Here is an 18,446-nt window from a genome sequence, read left to right as displayed (position 1 = left end):
CGTAACCTACTTCTGTTAAAATCAGGGGTAAATAGGTATTTTTGCTCAAATTTTAAGTATCTCTCCTCCCAATACCAAAACACACACACACACACACACACACACACACACACAAATACAAGAGAAACAAGATCAAAATGGAGGGTTTTGTAAAAGTTTCTTTCTTTTTTTTCTTTAAATCATATGAGTGGAAACAAAACAACAAAAATCCAAAAAATTCATTTCCATATCCTTTTCTCGGTTTTCCTAGCAACCCCATTAGATCAAAAGTAAATGAAAATGTAACATCGAATGGAAACTCAAATTGGGTATCCGAGAAATGGCACATTTGGTTAAAGTGCTTACCTTGTCATTTGTTTTGGCAGTGGCATTTGGTACAACTATAATCCCAGATTTCTAGAGTGCCCAGTTCGATGCAACAGACAAGTAAGCAGAACTAGCAAACGAGTATGACGAAGTCCAAAGAATATCTACAGTGAGGGCCACTCCTAGAAAACTTGCACAAGATGTTAGAAACACCAACTTTGTGGAAGAGGAATGGTACTTATGATTAAACCTGGCCATTTTTCATAAAAATCCCATAAAACCAAGCAACCCATTTATATAAACAATTGAAAATGAAATCTTTGATACTTATTTTTAAACAATTTATATTTCTCCAAATATAAACAATTGATACTTATTTTTCAATCAAATCTTTGGCAGAGTATTTTGATTCTATATTTAATTTATGATATATAAATTAAATATAGAATCAAAATACTCTGCCAAAGATTTGACTGAAAAATAAGNATTTTGGAGCAAGCCAAGCTTCTCACAGAGCAACCTTACTCCTCAGCTAAAGGTAATAAAAATTTTCCACCTTACTCCAAGGCTAAAGGTAATAAAATTTTTCCACCTTTTAGTTTTTTTTATACGCGTTAGGTTTTGTTGGGAATGAATTATGAAAGGAGTTTGGGCAGAATTTTTTAAGATGAAAATTGCAATACTGCATAAATGATCAAAATCCAAACATACTCTCATTGACATAGTCATCTCAAGATCTGCCACCTGGGCTGGGAAGCACCCAGATCCGATCTTCAAAGATCTCTCAGTAAATCCCTTTCCAAACTCAAGAAATTACTCTCCTAGAAATCTAAAAAAAAAAAAAAAAAAATGTCAGCATTTATTTTACACCAAAGAGCAATTCGCAACCCGTTTTCGTTTTCAGGTCCAAACCCATTATTATCCCGACGCTCCTCCTCCTCAAGACCCTTCACCCAACTGCTCTTCTTCTTCTCTTATCTCTTCTCATCATTCTCGGTGTCTTCTTGCCCTGGGCTGGCATGCCCGATTTCCTCTTCTCCAGTAACTCTAACACTTCTTCCCAGTACTCCAAATGGCGTGATTACACGCTGGCCCAAGCGGCTTCATTTGTGGCCAAGAACGGTACAGTGATCGTCTGCGCTGTGAGTCACCCTTACTTGCCTTTTCTTAACAACTGGTTGATTAGCATTGCCAGGCAAAAGCATCAGGACAAAGTGCTTGTCATTGCCGAGGACTATGCCACGCTTTTTAAGGTTAATCAGCGTTGGCCTGGCCACGCCGTGCTCGTCCCGCCCGCCCCTGATTCTCAAACTGCCCATAAGTTTGGTTCTCAGGTATGTATGTATTTTTTAACATCTGGGTTTCATTTTTATTTTATTTTTGCCCAAACTGTACGTTCCTAAACTTTAACAAACTTAAAGTGATCGATTTTAGTTCCTCACAAACTTATATTGGTTGATTTTAGTTTGGCCACGTCTAAAAGTGATCACTTTAAACATAATAGACTAAAATCGCTAATGAGCTAAATTTTCAGGAACAACAATGTATTTAAGCATTTATTATTTTATATGTGAGTTCGAATGCTGTTTTTAAGTTAAAAAGTTGGCAATCTAAAGTCGTTGTAAATTGGAATTGCAAGTTGTGCTAAACTGCTTATATATTGTTGCAAGTTGTGCTACATGTGTAGTTATGTAATATGTGTATTGATCCTAACCTAAGTTATTTTATAGTTTAGTTTGCAACTTAAGCCCATGAGCAATTTAGTTCTTTTAATGTGATTGCTTTATTTAGTTTCTTAAAATTACCATGTCATCACTCTGTTAGACACGTTGGACAAAACCAATTAATTTAAGTTTGTTAGAGATTAAAATTGATCACCTTAAGCTTTTTAGGGACTAAAAGCAATCACTTTAAGTTTGTTAGGGATTAACAATGACCACACTTTGAACTTCAGCGATTATATCGCTCATCAGTTAAAAGTTTAGGGATTAACAATGTATTTTGGCTTTATATTTTCTTATTTTATGTGTGAGTTTAAAGTTGGTATTTTTATGTTCAAAGTTGTCAATCTGAAGTCTTTGTGATTGTAAGCAGCATTTGTTGTGCTTAACTGTTTATACATATCATTTTTGTTAGTTCTTCTTGAACCTAGGCTTTTGTGCTGCATTTGTAGTTATGTAAGGTGTATTGATCCGCTTCTTGTGAAATTTGAATTGATTTGTTGAATTGAATACTACTTTTCTTGCTACGACGAAGTTGTTATGCCAATGTAATTGCCTAAATCATGAAAAAAAAAAAAAAAACCGCATATAAATCCTTTTTATCACATCAATCATGTTGTATTTTTTGTTTGCATCAGTGCAACAAGGAATTTGGAATTTAGATGTTTGCTTTACTAATTTGTTGTCCTTTTGATGTTCCTTGGTAGTATAAACTACAGTGTCATTTCGCTTGAATATTTCCTTGTTTTCCTGCCAGTTAGTATACAATGCTTGGAAATGTTTATCTCCATTTTTTTGTTGACTTCATTGCAATTTGGAAGCAATCCTAATTGGTTTCATATGTACAGGGATTCTTCAATTTTACATCCCGAAGGCCACGTCACCTACTCCATATTTTGGAACTTGGATATAATGTAATGTACAATGATGTTGATATGGTTTGGTTGGCTGATCCATTTCCTTATTTGCAAGGGAGTCACGATGTGTACTTCACAGATGATATGGCAGCAGTAAGTACACCTACTTTGCTTCTTGCCTTTGCTGTGTGCCATTTATGGAAAATAGTGCCAAGTGTTGCATATAAGCTACCAAAAACATTATATTCTATACAAACTCGATTTGTAACAAAATCTAAATATGCTGATCATTTGTTTCCTCATAACCATTTATATTTGTCTATCATTTGATGGCCGTAAATTGGGAAATAGAGGGACAAATCATGATCTTCTCAGTTACTAGTTGAAATGTTTTTTCAATTTTATTTATTCTGTTTTTATCTTGCAACATAAGAACATCACATCAGTGAACACACCCAAGTTCCATTCTACTGGAGCCTGCCGCAGAATGTTGATTTCTTGAGATGTTTTGGATGCCTTCCAATTCCAACTGAACTGCTGCTTTTGTGTCTCTTTGTCAAAATTTTCTATTTTGGCTCAAAAAGAGGAGAAAAAAGAAAGAAAAACTGAAAAACAAATGACATGTCAGCCTTGAATTTCAAAATCAATGAGGAGTGCTGTTGAAAGTTATTTATGGATTTAAGCTGAGTCAATATGATGATGTTCTCAGAATTCAGTTATTCAATGCTTCTAGCATTGCCATGGATCTAACAAGTAAACTAGATCTAAATGTTCTGGCTTTGAGGCTTCTTGAATGTAAATTTATCTCGAACTTGCATCATTATCTTAAACAAGATGTAAATGTAATTTTATTTTGTTGTAACTATCATCAATAATTTCTTCTTTTTAACTGAACAGGTTAAACCACTGAATCACTCTCATGATTTGCCACCTCCAGGGAAAAAAGGGCGCCCTTACATATGTAGCTGCATGATTTTCCTTCGCCCTACTAGTGGAGCAAAACTGGTTATGAAGAAGTGGATTGAGGAACTTCAATCACAACCATGGTCCAAAGCAAAGAAAGCAAATGACCAACCTGGTTTTAACTGGGCATTGAATAAAACTGCTGGAGAGGTTTTTTTTCTATTTGCCTTCCTAGTTTATTTCATAGCCCAGAATTCCCTAGTAAATTTTTATTTTTAGGAAAGCTTAGTCATCTTAATAGTCCCTTTAAAGCAAAGTCTCGAAAGGCCTGTGGGGATTTTATGCTTCTGCTGAAAGTATTGCAATTTGGTGTAGGAAATAAATAATCTGGAAATCTTGATATATTGGAGTTGTCTGCGTAATCTGGTTGATTTAGGTTGCATCTGGTAACTCTACTTTAGGAGCAGAATGGATTCTTCTGCAGTATTCTGACAAAAAAAAATTTCTTTTTCTTTTTTTCCTGAAAATTGTGATTGGTATTATGCTGAAACTCTTACTAAAAAGTAATTATACTAAGTGAAATTGGTTTGGTTTTAAGAAGTGCAGAGTGCATTTTTTTCCCATTTAAACCAAATTTTAATAGGATGGCAATAGGAATATCTTTTTAACAATCATAAATTTTACACATAAAAGATTACATGCATTATATTGACATCCATTACATAAAATCCCAACATTAAAAATGTAAAATTCAATGCATAAAATTGGAAATATCTACTTAAATACAATCACCATAAGTAATAGAAATAATAATAACAACATAATACCAGTGAAATTCTAATGGCACAACAACATATAATCCACCCTTGCTGTCCCTTACAGGTTTCTGAATATGATGTTCTTGCATCGTTCGTGTGTGTGTGTGTGTGTGTGTGTGCGGCTATGTTGCTATACATGTCCCAAAATGACTGGTAGTTGTTTTAAAAACGTATCATGACCTGCACATATAAATTATGAATTATTCATGATAGTTGTTTTAAAAACTATCATGCTATACTGAGTATCTTTAAATTGATAAAACAATACCAGAAAGAATTAGCAAATAATGTTGTGTTAACATGCTGTACCTGTCAAATCAAGAACCCAAAGAATCACAATCTTTTTGAATTTAGATCAAACTCAAGCACTGTCAAAAAATCAATGGATGGTATGTCAACAAGATCTTCAAAATAACAAAAGAATGTGATAATTAGCCCAAAATAAGAAGGCTGGAAACCAATTAAGGAGAAAAGAATGGAGGACAAAAACAACAATTGTGTCATGGAATAAAAACAAAAAACAAACAAAAAAACCTAATTCCAAGACGCATGTCAAAATTTCAGTAATTACTTTTTTCCCTTAAATTTGTCATGCTAGATATGTCAATCTTGTAACAAGGACGACTTATCAGCCTCTCTCTCTACTGGTACTTTTCTTAGAAGACAATCACAGGGCACTGTCATAATCAATCCTTCCTGAGACACATTATTGTAATTGCCTGTAACATGCAAATAATTTTTTCTTGTCTTGTTATGAATCCTTTAAGCCGACCCCAAAAAAATTGTGACTAAGGCTTTGTTGTTGTTATTGTTATGAGTCCTTTAATATTGAGGAAGTTTAATGACAATGACTAGATACTAGGAAAGCCCAGGGAGGGAATGCTTTGAGGATGAAATGCAAATGAGAATTTGAGGATTCTTCTTTTGCTTCATAAAATGAGAAATGGAAAATGCATTCTCAATAAAGTGCATTCCTTGGAACCCAAAATTGCATACCAAAAAAAGCTTTTTTTTTTTTTTTTCGTTGCTTAGAGAGCTGTGAAATGTATCCTCACTAGAGATGCTAAACACAGCTGAGTTGTACAGAATATGTTCTAGGTGGATTTTTATGTGTTTCAGAGCTATTCCTTATGAAGGTCTTCCCTCAACTCTCCTGTAAGATATACTTCAATAGTATGAGAAAAAATCTATGCAGCCTACAGTGAGAACTAGTGGATTTTTGAGCTTCTGAAATCTCTAACATTGTCTTCACAATTTGTATTGGTTGGAATCTTGAGATATTTAGATGTTGAAGTTTTTTGTGCAGGTGGATCTCTACTTGCTTCCCCAAGCTGCATTCCCGACAGGAGGATTATACTTCAAGAACAAGACATGGGTGCAAGAGACCAAGGGAATGCATGTTATAATCCATAATAATTATATCACAGGTTTTGAGAAAAAAATAAAGCGCTTCCATGATTTTGGCCTTTGGTTGGTCGATGATCATGCCCTTGAGTCCCCTCTAGGCAGATTATGATAAACCAAAAGACCATATATCTCCCTGTAGGACCAAGCAGACTTATTGGAGACTGTTGGAAATGGTTCCAGCCTACTTGGACTTCTTGCAAAATGACTACTCTTAAGAAGTCTGTGAAGAACATGTGTCATTGCAGCTAAACATTATTGTGCACTGATGGATTCTTCAAGAGTTGAAAAAGAATATCAGGCATTTTACGGGGCAGATATTTCCAATTCTTTGGTGAGGTCCAGTTAGCATAAAGGAGATGTCAACCAGTGGTAACAGTTGGGATAATGCCTTATTGCCCATCATTCTCTTTTTCAACAAAGTTTATTTTTTCTGTTGAAGTTCAATTTTGTTGACGAGTTTTCCTCAATATTTCTATTCTTTTTGCGTAATGCACCAAATAAGTCTTCAACCGTTACAAATATTGAAGCAATCTTATTTTCTGTTATGTTATGTTATGTTATTTATTTATTTTTGAGATGATTATCTTATGTTTTTAGATACTTGCTTTAACCATCAACAAAATGAAAAGTGGTCCATTTAATATCTCTCTGTTTCGTTCAGTTTAAAAGTTGGGGTGTTTGTGGTTAGATTTGACTCTGGTAAATGCCATGTGAATTAAAGCTCCGGTCAAATTTGAGTTATCTAAAATTGCACCAACCTAGTTGGTATAAAAGGGTTGTGTGTTTTACACATTATTTTTAAAATGATTTTTTATAGTAAGGGATGTGTGTTGTGCCCTTATTATTTTTAGGCTAAAAGGAAATTTGTGCTTTCTAAGTTTGACTGAAATTATAGTTAGCATAATTAAGATGAAAGAGTTATTTTTTCGAACAATTCTTGAACGGTCAATAATAGTGAGTTTGTAAAAGTAGTATTAATTCAATTATTTCAAAATTAAAATTAAAATGAAGAGTCTTGTAAGTTGTAACTCAACTAATTCTTCCAAATAAATTTTAGTACAAATCTCTTTCCATTCTACTTAGGGGTGTGTATGGGTTAGGTTCGGGTTAAAGGAATTTTTTGACCCAACTTACCATGGTAGGCTAAAAAAAAATTAACTCAGCTTAACCCAACTCATTACACAAGTCCAAGTCTATTATTATTAAATTGAAAAAAAATATATAAATATATTTAAAAAAAAAAAAACCCAAATATTAGTATCACTGTAACTACTTAAAGACAAACAACACTAATGACTAAACAACAATAGTAAAAACAATAGGGAAAGGGCCAGACAAAGACAAACTTGCAAAAGCAAGATAGAGAGAGGGACACATCAAGTCGGCAAGAGAAAATATTGTAGAGTAAGAAATAGACTTGAAAGTTGAGACAAAGCAAAAACATTTAAAAATTAGCCAAAAGAAAACTAAGAAATCAACAAAACAAAAGCTAAACATTAATCCACCACGGCAAGAGAGATAAGCGGATAGAGTGAGAGGGGGGAGAGAGAGAAGCTACAAAAAGAGAAATAGAGCAAGAGAAAGAAACCCAAGTACCTGCACTTAACACTGGAAGAGAGAACCACTAAAGCAAGAAAGAGACCTATGGTTGAGACAAAGCATAATCATTTAAAAATCAATAAAAAGAAAACTAAGAAATCAACAAAGTAAAAAATAAATACTGATCCACCATGGTAAGAGAGATAAATAGATAGAGTGAGTGAGAGAGAGAGAAGCGAGAGAAAGAGAAATAGAGCGAGAGAGAGAGAGAAAACATTGAGAAATTTTACCTAACATCGGAAGAGAGAGCTACCACTGGAAAGATAGAACCACAGCCGATGCGGTGATGATAGCTGATGGATGGCAGTGGCTTAGCAGAGGGAGAGAGAGTTAGGGTTTAAAAGGGAGTGAAGTGGGAGAAGGGAGTGGGAGGCGGCACAATAAAAGAAAATGTTCTAGGGTTTGTGTGAATTAATTGACTTTTATATAGAATAAGAAGAGCTGGTTATTTAAAAAAATTTATTAATTATATAATATATATTAAATATATGGGTGGCTTAGGTCGGGTTTGGCAAGTTTGGAATTTTATGACCTGAACCTAACTTGACTTGCTATTAAAAAATTTGTTGTAATCCAATCCAACCCACCAAGCCCTAAAAATTGACCCAACCCAGTGGGTTGGGTTGGGTTGGGTCGGTTTGGTTTTGACGGGTTGGCTGCACACCCCTAATTCTACCTATCAAAGTTATCCCCCCCAACAAATAAATTATAATAGGAAATAGGCCTGTTCACAGGTCGGTCTGGGTCAAGTTTGTGCCTAACCTGGAACCGACCTGATTACTTTGGGTCTACCATTTCTAGCCCCACTGTTGACTGGTAAAAGGGGTTAGTTTGGGTGGTCGAACCTCCTTGGATACCGGTCGGTCCTCGGTTAGGGTTGAAATTTTCAAAACTATACCCAAATCTGCTGAAATCCATCATATCTGTACCAAATTTTGCCGGATATGTCGAGATCTGGCTGAATCTTGAAGAGATCAGGCCATTTCTCAACTAATTGTACTAAAACCACCGACGAAACGCTCCTCTATGTGGAAAACGACCACTTTTCTACTGTAATACGGTCGGGTCAGTTTTTCATGTTCAGACTCGCCAACCGACTTGTCGGTCTCAAGTTTTGGGGGCAAAGACCCGCCACCAACCCGTCACCGGTGTCAAGTTGGCCGGTTTTTGGATTGGATCAGCCAAGTTGGCCAGGTGGGTCAGTTGACGGTTTGGTTTGGACACCCTTAATAGGAAATACAAATTCCCTTTCAACGTATGCCCTAAGAGCACATAATAGTATACTATTTTTGAAAAAAGTTTTATCGAGAATTGAAAAAGTTTTGACAACTTTTTTAATTTCCAATAAATTTTTTTCAAAAACGAATTTGTTAACGGAGCCTTTAAAAAAATAATGTAATCATGGTTCCCCGCCCAATAGGATAACAATCTTTTCGTTCCTTCCGCTCCCAAAACAAAAGAAAAGTCATTGAGTACTTCTGTTTTCCCTTTACCCATCACTGTCCTTCTCCGTCTCCAATTATAAAACTACTATCATCTATTATAATTAATAAAACCCTTCAAAACCCCTCACTCTCACTCTTTCTCTCACACACACACTCACACAATCAAACCAACCACCAGAGAAAGAAGCATGGCGACAGAGACAGAGCCAGAGCCAACCGAATCCTTCAAACCCTACACTCTCGCCAAAACCCTAACTCCCCACAAGCGAGCAATCTCCGCCGTCAAATTCTCATCCGACGGCCGCCTCCTAGCCTCCTCCTCCGCCGACAAAACCCTCCGCATCTCCGTCGTCAAGTCCTCGTCGGACTCCTCCGCCCCCACCGTCTCTCTTCTCCAAGAACTCGAAGGCCACGAACAGGGCGTTTCGGACCTAGCCTTCTCCTCCGACTCCAAATACCTCGTCTCGGCCTCCGACGACAAGACCCTCCGCCTCTGGGACATCGAAACTGGGTCCCTCATCAAAACCCTGTCGGGCCACACCAACTATGCTTTCTGTGTCAACTTTAATCCTCAGTCCAACATGATTGTCTCCGGCTCTTTCGACGAAACTGTCCGAATCTGGGATGTTAAGTCCGCTAAGTGTCTCAAGGTCTTGCCGGCTCACTCTGACCCCGTCACCGCCGTCGATTTTAACCGCGATGGGTCGCTCATTGTTTCCAGTAGTTACGACGGGTTGTGTCGAATTTGGGACGCTGCTACTGGGCATTGTATGAAGACTTTGATTGACGATGAGAACCCGCCCGTTTCGTATGTTAAGTTCTCGCCCAATGCCAAGTTTCTTCTTGTTGGAACGCTTGATAATACTTTGGTAACTTCATTTACTTCCTTTCTCTGCAATTTGGGTTTAAAGTCTTTGTCTTGGTTCTTTGGCATTGCTGTCTTTATGTTTTTTTGTTTGTTCTCTATGTGTTTGTTTAAATGTCGTAGTGAATAGATAATTGCTAAATATAATAGATGTTGGGAACACAAAGTTGCTGTCTTGTAAGAAATTAAAATTGAACTTATTTTCTTTAATAATCAGAATCGGTAATGATTACACTACTTAGATTCTCTTCTATCCTATGTTATGGATTGAAATTTTAGCTCACGAATTTTATTAGCAATCCTCAATTCTTTCTCCTCCGCCTTCATATGGGACTTTTAAACTACTTGTATGACCTCCAAAGTTTGGAAACATGGTTTCTGTCTGTTTCTACTGGTTTTGTCAATTTACTCGAACAAAACCCTGTGTATTGATTCTAGATAAGCTACAGGAAGCATTATTTGCTCTATTGGAATGAAGCTATCTTTGTAGCAGTGGAGTCTTCAAATTTTTTGTAACTTTAAATCATCTGTTGGTGAAAAACTGAAAACTGAAGACAGCTATAATGAAACCGTGGAATGACTTATTTTGATCAATTACTTCACTAGCTTCTTCTAGAAATCTCTTACAAGTGTATGAAAGAGACTTGGAACAAAATCTAAAATCCTTGATTCTTCCTTTAGTTAAGAATGTTATTATAAAGATTCGGTTGTGTACTTATGAGCTGACTTTTTATGTCAAATTGTTCTATTTGGTACCAACTAAATAGATTTTCAGGATTCAAACATACTTGCAAATAATATCATGTAGCACGATGTCTGTAAAAGGCATTCCTTTTAATCTATGCTCTGCCAATTCATGCACCTTTTTTACTTATCAAAAAAAAAAAAAAAAAGAAGGTCCGGAAAGCTCGTACTAGTGAAACTGGGAAAGTTCTAGAAATTTTCAGGATTATGACATGGATGTCTATGATGTTGCACTTAAATGCTGCATTACCCCTAACTTGGTTATATGTATTTGTAGATAGTGTCTGCATTAAGAATTAAGAAAGGATTTTCTTTTGAAGTATGTTAAGCAATATACTCCACATATAAGCTTCTCTAATGAACTTGCACATTTGTACTTGACACAAGCAGGATTACCGCAAATTTGTAGACTTTGAATTGTTTACCATAACAAATTATTACATTGATGATATTTTGAGCGTTCACTCTTCTTTGAGTAGTAGTTGCTATCCATTTTTATTTTGTAGGCTCATCTATATTGTCTGTGTTGTGTTTTGTAGAGGCTTTGGAACTATGCGACTGGGAAATTTTTGAAGACTTATACTGGCCACGTGAATTCGAAGTATTGCCTTTCATCCACATTTTCTGTAACAAATGGAAAGTATATTGTTAGTGGTTCTGAAGATAGTTGTCTATACTTGTGGGAGCTGCAGAGCAGGAAAATAGTCCAGAAATTGGAAGGTCATACCGACACGGTTATATCAGTATCATGTCACCCCACAGAGAATATGATTGCTTCTGGTGCGCTTGGCAATGACAAAACTGTGAGGATTTGGACTCAGGAGAAGGATTGATTTTTGGGTCTTGGACAGATTCTGTAACATGATTTCATCTGTGGCTCTGGCAAAGATCTTTCGAGATCTTCATGTATGTGGATAAACCTCTTGCTTCTCTACAGAGCCAGCCCTGCATTATATTTTATCTTGTAGATTTACCTATGTATTTAAGACCTTTGGGGGGTGTGGTGGTGGTGGTGGTGGTTTTGCTTAAAAACAGAATAGCCCGCTTTAGAAAGTTTCTAATTGCTTGAGTACTAATTTTTCTTGTAAAATGCTATTAAAGTTTAGCTACCATTTGTGATTTCGCTGACATTTGATGGCTTTCATTTTGTTTGTCTACTAGGCATATGGATTTAGTTTATTTGCTTAAAATAACTTTTTATCTTTTTTTTTAATAGCAAATAAGTAAATATATGTGTGTGTGTGAGAAAATAACTGAAGCGAAGTCCGAAAAACTTGGGTCATATGCACTCGTTTTTTCCGTTAATATATTTTCCGATTCTGGCTCTTATTAATGGCCTTCTTATTCTACCCACAGCCCGCTTGGCCACTTCAACCGACCCAATGAATCTTCTTTAATTTCACTGGGTCATGAGTGGGCTTGACCACCACCACCATTTATCCGAGATTGTAGTCGTGTAGGCGGTTGTTGCTAATTCCACATACTCATCTTCATGTAAACAACCGTGCTCGACAATGTCTGCTCTAGGTTATGTTTGGTTCTCGTAAAATATTTTCTTGAAATGCTATTTTCAGGAAAGGAAAATATTTTCAGGCTGTTTGCCTGCCTCGGAATTTGTTTTACAGAAAATCAATTCCGGTGTTTGGTTCGTTCAAACATTTTTATGGAAAATGCTTTACATAGCCAAGCCACCCAATTTTCCATACACTTCCTCAGCTGTAAACATGTGGAAAATGAATCAATTCTACACTCACTCACAAAGAAACAAAACCCAGCAAAAAAATTCATCAAATTCGGTCAAATTGAGAGAAGAAGGAAGAGAGAGAGGCGACTGGGTTCGATCTAGAGGCGAGATCGTGCGGCAGAGGCGAGATTGAGCGGTGTTGAAGTTGGACTGGTGCGATTGATGATCTGGTGCGATCGTCGGATTGGTGCGATCGACGGACTGGTGTGATCAACGTTCTGGTGCGATCGTCGGACTGGAGCTCAGTTTGTGGTCGTCGGACTAGAGCTTGGGGTTCGCTGGCGAAGTCGAAGGCGTGATCTGGGCTCTCTCTTCTCTCTCTCTCTCTCTCTGCGTGTGAGTCCAGAAATGGTTTGAAGTGAAAATAAAAATGTAAAACCATTTCCGGTTCAAGGCTCATTTTACACGGTTAACTGAAAATATTTTCCGAAAAATTTATTTTCCATGCTCAACCAAAAATCCGCATTTACGGAAAACCATTTCCTGAAATGGTTTTACACCAAAACAAATGCAGCCTTAGTGTTACTTTGACTGCTTACAATCATGCTTGATTTCTTGAAGGAGGGATAGAGTATTTTAAAAAAATGAGAAGGGATTACGAGCTTGTTCCTGAGCAAGATCTATATGCATGCTTGTTTGACCTCTATGGAAGAAATGGACATCTAAGAAAAGCAAAGGAGCTGATAGAGGAAATGCCTTATGATCCAAATTATGTCATGTACTTTTAAGGGTTTGTTTTTTTTTTTTTTTTTTTTGGTGGGGGGTGTGGGGGGGGGGGGGGGGGGGATTTTAGCATGATTTTACTAACAATATTATTATGTGACAAGTTTTGCAAATATATTAGTTAAGTAGCATCTCAAGTCTCTAAGATTTGAGTTCGTTTAGTGAACTGGAGTCTCTAAGACTCGAGTTTCTCAAAGGAAAAGAATTTCTCAAAGGTTGAGAAAAGAAGAGAGGCAATGTCTCTCAATATGTGTCCCTGTCCTACCATTAAATCTGATGTATAGACTAATAAATCTGATTTCCCAATACGTGTCCCACTATTAAATTTGATGTCCCACCAAAACAAATTCACTAGGTAGCATCATCATGTGTACCACCATTAAATTTGATGTCTCACCAAAATAAATTCACTAGGTAGCATCATCACCAAGCGAAAGCAACAACAAATCAGTAGCTAGAGGTCCTTTAGTGAACTTGAGTCTCTAAGAGTTGAGTTCCATGTGGATTTTTTAATCCACATCAGATTGCCATCACTTGAAACTTGAATCTCTAAGATTAGAGATGTTAACTAACTAATATGTTTGCAAAGCTTGTCACATGACAAAATTGTTAATAAAATTATGCTAAAAGCCAAAAAAAAGCCCCATTTTTAAGTTTTTGCAAAGTACATGAAGAATTAGAGCTTGGGAGGGTGGCTACAAATAAGCTTTGCAAGATGGAGTATGTGAGACACACACACACACACACACACACACACACACACACACACACACGTATATATATATATATATATATCTATGCAAAAGTTGGTGTAAGGGGGTAGGGAGAAGTGCTGGATGAAGTTGGGTTGAAATAGATAACAAAACGCATGTTTTCTTAGTTTACCCACCCTCATTTTCCAGAGATCTATGTGGAGTTGGAAAAGCTGAATTAGGAAATGAAATGGGTTGGGTGTATGCCTAAAAGATATACCAATTTGAAGATATTGATGATGACCAATTGTGATACGACCATACGGGGTTAATTGTTGGTGAGTAGTGTTTATTAGTCAAGATGGAAGAGCCAGAAAACTACAACTGCTGATATTCAAAGCAGTGGATTCCATAGTGTTAGGAGCACTATGTGTTGCTGATGATGACATGAGGAATGAGGGTGCTTGGGCAGCATTGAGTCAATCACTTGGCTTTATGTTTTCTTAACACACTCATGGTTCCTTATGTCTGACTAGTGATGCTCTTAAGGGCTCTTTGAGGGGGACCAGCCCAGTCTCCCTACTCAAGTTGGATCGATAAGTAGTGATGAGGGGCAGCATGTAGAGGTACCTTACTCCACATGATGCCTCAAGGCCATGGTAGAGAAGGGCCTTGGTGGGCAGAGATGGTTGGGATGATAGGTAGCAGCAAGTGGTGCTGACCCTACATGGTGGTGCATGGCATTGGTAGCTTGGTTGTTGGTTCCTTGTGTGTGGGCCTGGTGGTTGGAGTGCAAGACAGGGCTAGGCTGCTATGATGATTAAATGTTGTGTGCAAGGCATTGGGTTAGTTGGGGCTGGTTGAATGCATATACAAGTGCTAGTAGGCTGATGGCAGTTACATTGTGTGTTGCATATGGGCATGCTGTGTAGGCTGTAGTGCTATTGGAAGGCCTTGAGCATGGGTTAAACCTTTCCAAAACGTGTGGGAACATGTTGTGTGGGTTGTTAGAGGATGGATAGAGGCCCCATGGTCTGCTGAGACATGGAATGTGCATGTGTAGCATGTTCAGTGGTAGTTACTAAGCAGTTCCTAGATTTCCTAATGATCAGACCTGTTGTGTAGGGGCTGGAAACGTGGAGAGTAGGCTAAGACAACATCAGTTAAAGGTGTCCTAAGTTAGACCATAAGTGGCAGATTGTCCAAGATCCAGGCAGTTACTAGGCAGTAACTGCCATAGCAGTATATTCTATATATTTAAACCTAAGGCTGTTGGGGGTGTCAGCAGCAAAGTGTATTTGGCCTTGAGAACGTTTTTTATAATTCTCTAGGGCTTGTAAAAGGGTTTCCTTTGTACTTGAGATTAAGTAATAAAGGTTGAGAGTGAGTTCCTTGTAAATAGTGTGTGCTGTGTTTAAACGTCCCCTAGATAATTTGTTCTAAGTGTTATTGCAGTGTGTGTGGTGTTGGCTAAGACTAAGTCAAGGACTTAGGGCCATCATAGACAGAAAATTTGAGTGAAAAATTGACCTTGTGACACACAGAGAAGTGAGTTAGCTACAGAGCATTCAATGCGATGGTAACAACTTTCTCTTAGATATTTCTTAGCTCCCATCCCTCTTGTACATTCATAATGCATGTTCTTATCAATAGAACTTCTTGGAATGTCACCCTGGATGATAGGACACACATTTTGATCTTTGCTTCATTTAGCCGAGGGGATATTCCTCCTCGGCCTACCTTCCCCAACCCTCTCATTTGTAGCTTACTCATGGGGCTCTGAGTCTTACATCCTCAATACTGTTTATATGTTCTTGGACCACTCAACGTCCTCGGCCAAGGCCCAATATATATATATATACTTTTGGATCCCTTATCCCTACAGAAATCATTTGTAAGTATCAATATAAAGAGAACCTGAATAAATAAAGAGAAATTAATTAAAAACACATCCATTAATCAAAATTTAATTGTCTTTAGTTGGACTTTTGTATACTTTAAAAAAAAAGTAGAAAATACTTTGAAATCATCATTAATTTTATTTTTATCACTATTGCTCATACTGAGCAAAATAACAGTAAAAAAAAAAAACTTACAAAGAAGCCTAAAAATTATGAGTTCTAACACAAAAAAAAAAAAACTAACTTCATAAATAACCAATTAGAATATTTCATTTTTTTTAATATTATTATTTAGATCTAAAACAAAACACATTTATAACTTTCCCAAACCAAAAGACTCAAAGCAAATCATAACCTTCACAAAATCCGCAACGTCTGACTTTAACATCAAACTGTAAGCTACTGTCACTGAATAAAAAACGCAAGCTCATTTCCTTGGCCATAGCCTACTCATACACGTTAGAATAAAATGGTATTACAATGTTGGAGTTATGTAGGTGTCGTTGAAAGGTTAAAAGTAAATGACATTGTTTTTGGTCTAAGTGTATTTGAGATGGGTTAGCATGAAGGACTGTGGGCATATATATATATATATATATATAAGAGTAGAATTGAAAATAGTGAATGAAAATTCAAAGAGTTTTTTTGTGTGTGAGAGAGAGGAAAAGTCTTGAAATATTGAACCAAATGAAACAAATAGTAGTCTTAAAACATTGAACATAAAATGTAACAAAAAGTTGTCTTGAAATATTGAACTAAAGGAAGTAAAAAGCCTTCATTTTTTAATTTGTTCTTATCTCTAATGTGATTTAAGAGTATTTCTATTCTTTTCATAGAGTGCACTCTATGGCAGAACCTTATACTCTTTTATATGAGGTCTTTGCTTATATATATATATATATATATATATATAGATTGATTGATGATGATATTTTTAGCAAAAAATTAGATAAGATGTGTTCAAATAAACACCTAAAGTCACACTTTTTTTTTTCTTTTTTGACGAGAAGCCTTTCATTAAACAAACAGATGGATTACAATGGAAAACAGGATAGCTATATCATCATAGACAATCATGATGAATCAGGTGTCTCACTATGGTCGGGGAACATTCCTCCCAGACCTGGCTCATTTCCTTACACTTAGCATAGAGGGCTAGTTCATGCACTACCTTATTGAAGTCCTTCTTCACATGCCTTATTTGCCAACTGCTAAAACAGTCCAGATTACTCAGAATTCCTTGAATAATATGGCCTGTTTCTCCACTGACTTCCTTGGCTGAGATGCTCTGAATAGCTAAGAGAGAGTTTGATTCGTTGATGATTTGTTGGAGGCCCAAATCTTTTGCTAACAGAATACCAGCTTCCACTGCCAAAGTTTCAGTCTCCAACACAAAGAAATTTCCAGGTAGCAGCCTACACAGACCAGTTGCAGCCTCACCTTTGAAATCTCTTATGATTACTCCAATACTTGATTTCCTTCCTATCTCTAATGTGGCCCCATCCACATTTATCTTATAGACCCCCATTGGAGGCTTCTTCCAACTTACCTCACAAAAGCCCGGACCAAGTTGGAACAATTTGGATGCTTCTTTATAATTCAGAAGAAGGCTCAAGGCAAAGTCCCAAATTTGACCAGCAACTTGTTTTTCAGACTCATGCACACACTGGTTTTTGTTGTACTAGATTGCCCATACTGTCACAACCCTTATCTCCAGGTCTTTAGTTGTTCCTACATATAATAGTGCCAGAGCAATATCAGATAAGTCTTGGTCCTCTGCACAGATTTTGATTGGGCACTCCTTCCTTTGCAATATTACATCTGAACAATGCATGACATATTGACTTAGCTTTTTGCCCACAAATGGGGCATATTCCATTAGTGGTCACTCCCCTCTTCGTTAGATTTAGCATTGTGGGAAGAGCATTTTCACACTTTCAATTATTATGAGCAATATGCAACAAATATTAGCTTTAGTTTTTATATGATTTATTTTAAGTTAATAACTACTTTGGTGCTCTTGAGTTGTGACTATGGTCAGGCACTCTGGCCAATACCAGATTATTTCCTTCAATTATCAAGTGAATAATGAATTGGCCCAGCAATATTGTGGACTTGAACTTAAAGCCCACTCACTCATGGTCACTTGTAGAATTGTGCATGGTAGATGTGTAGCCTCAAACCCCCCAACCCAACAAAAAAAGAACTTAAGAGATCTATGCTATTTCTCCTTGATATCCATGCAGCTCATTGCGTGAATTGGACGAAGAACATGCTTTGTCTCTTGAATTAATTTGAATTCAAGTTCATATTATCAACATGCAGAGAATACTCTCCAAACTAAGTGGGTGATTGGCATTGACTTAAAAAGCCCATTTTTTTTTTATTATTTAGCTTATTTTTGCTATTATTTATGGATCTTATTGCACTTTTTGATATTATTAATGGGTCCAGCTATATTATTTTAGCTAGGGGTGTGCGCGGTTCTGTAAGGGCTTTTTTTTTTTTTTTTTCCAAATTTGTTACCGAACCGATAGAGATCGGTTTTTTCATAATTGGAACTTATGCACACCACCTAGGGTCGGTTTTCCAACCTATAGCGGTGCGGTTTTTTGTGGTGCGGTTTAGTCGGTTTGGTCGGTTTGAAATATTAAAAAAAACTATTTTTTTAATAATAAAAAAATTGGGCTTTCAAGCCCAATATCAATATATCAACCTGTT

At 36.7% G+C, this 18,446-nt stretch overlaps 3 protein-coding genes across 3 annotated transcripts; 2 read left to right on the top strand and 1 right to left on the bottom strand.

Annotated features, from left to right (window-relative positions):
• Positions 1-794: 794 nt before the first annotated feature.
• Positions 795-6,608, top strand: LOC112005395 (UDP-D-xylose:L-fucose alpha-1,3-D-xylosyltransferase MGP4). The gene is given in 5 exon segments (XM_024037640.2): positions 795-1,255; positions 1,258-1,640; positions 2,876-3,037; positions 3,782-3,997; positions 5,912-6,608. Coding segments are annotated over 5 exon segments (1,071 nt in total). The 5' UTR covers positions 795-1,155; the 3' UTR covers positions 6,122-6,608.
• A 2,478-nt stretch (positions 6,609-9,086) lies between these two features.
• Positions 9,087-11,795, top strand: LOC112005396 (COMPASS-like H3K4 histone methylase component WDR5A). Its single transcript, XM_024037642.2, has 2 exons — positions 9,087-9,925; positions 11,205-11,795. Exons 1-2 carry the CDS (start codon positions 9,245-9,247, stop codon positions 11,496-11,498), a joined length of 975 nt encoding a protein of 324 aa, XP_023893410.1. The 5' UTR covers positions 9,087-9,244; the 3' UTR covers positions 11,499-11,795.
• A 4,993-nt stretch (positions 11,796-16,788) lies between these two features.
• Positions 16,789-17,253, bottom strand: LOC112005399 (uncharacterized). Its single transcript, XM_024037645.1, has one exon. The coding sequence runs from the start codon at positions 17,251-17,253 to the stop codon at positions 16,789-16,791; it is 465 nt and encodes a 154-aa protein (XP_023893413.1).
• Positions 17,254-18,446: the final 1,193 nt, after the last annotated feature.

The sequence above is a fragment of the Quercus suber genome, unplaced genomic scaffold (genome assembly GCF_002906115.3).
Source record: "Quercus suber isolate HL8 unplaced genomic scaffold, Cork oak 2.0 scaffold_179, whole genome shotgun sequence".
Classification (NCBI taxonomy): Eukaryota; Viridiplantae; Streptophyta; class Magnoliopsida; order Fagales; family Fagaceae; genus Quercus; species Quercus suber.
This window is presented reverse-complemented; position numbering and strand designations above follow the sequence as displayed.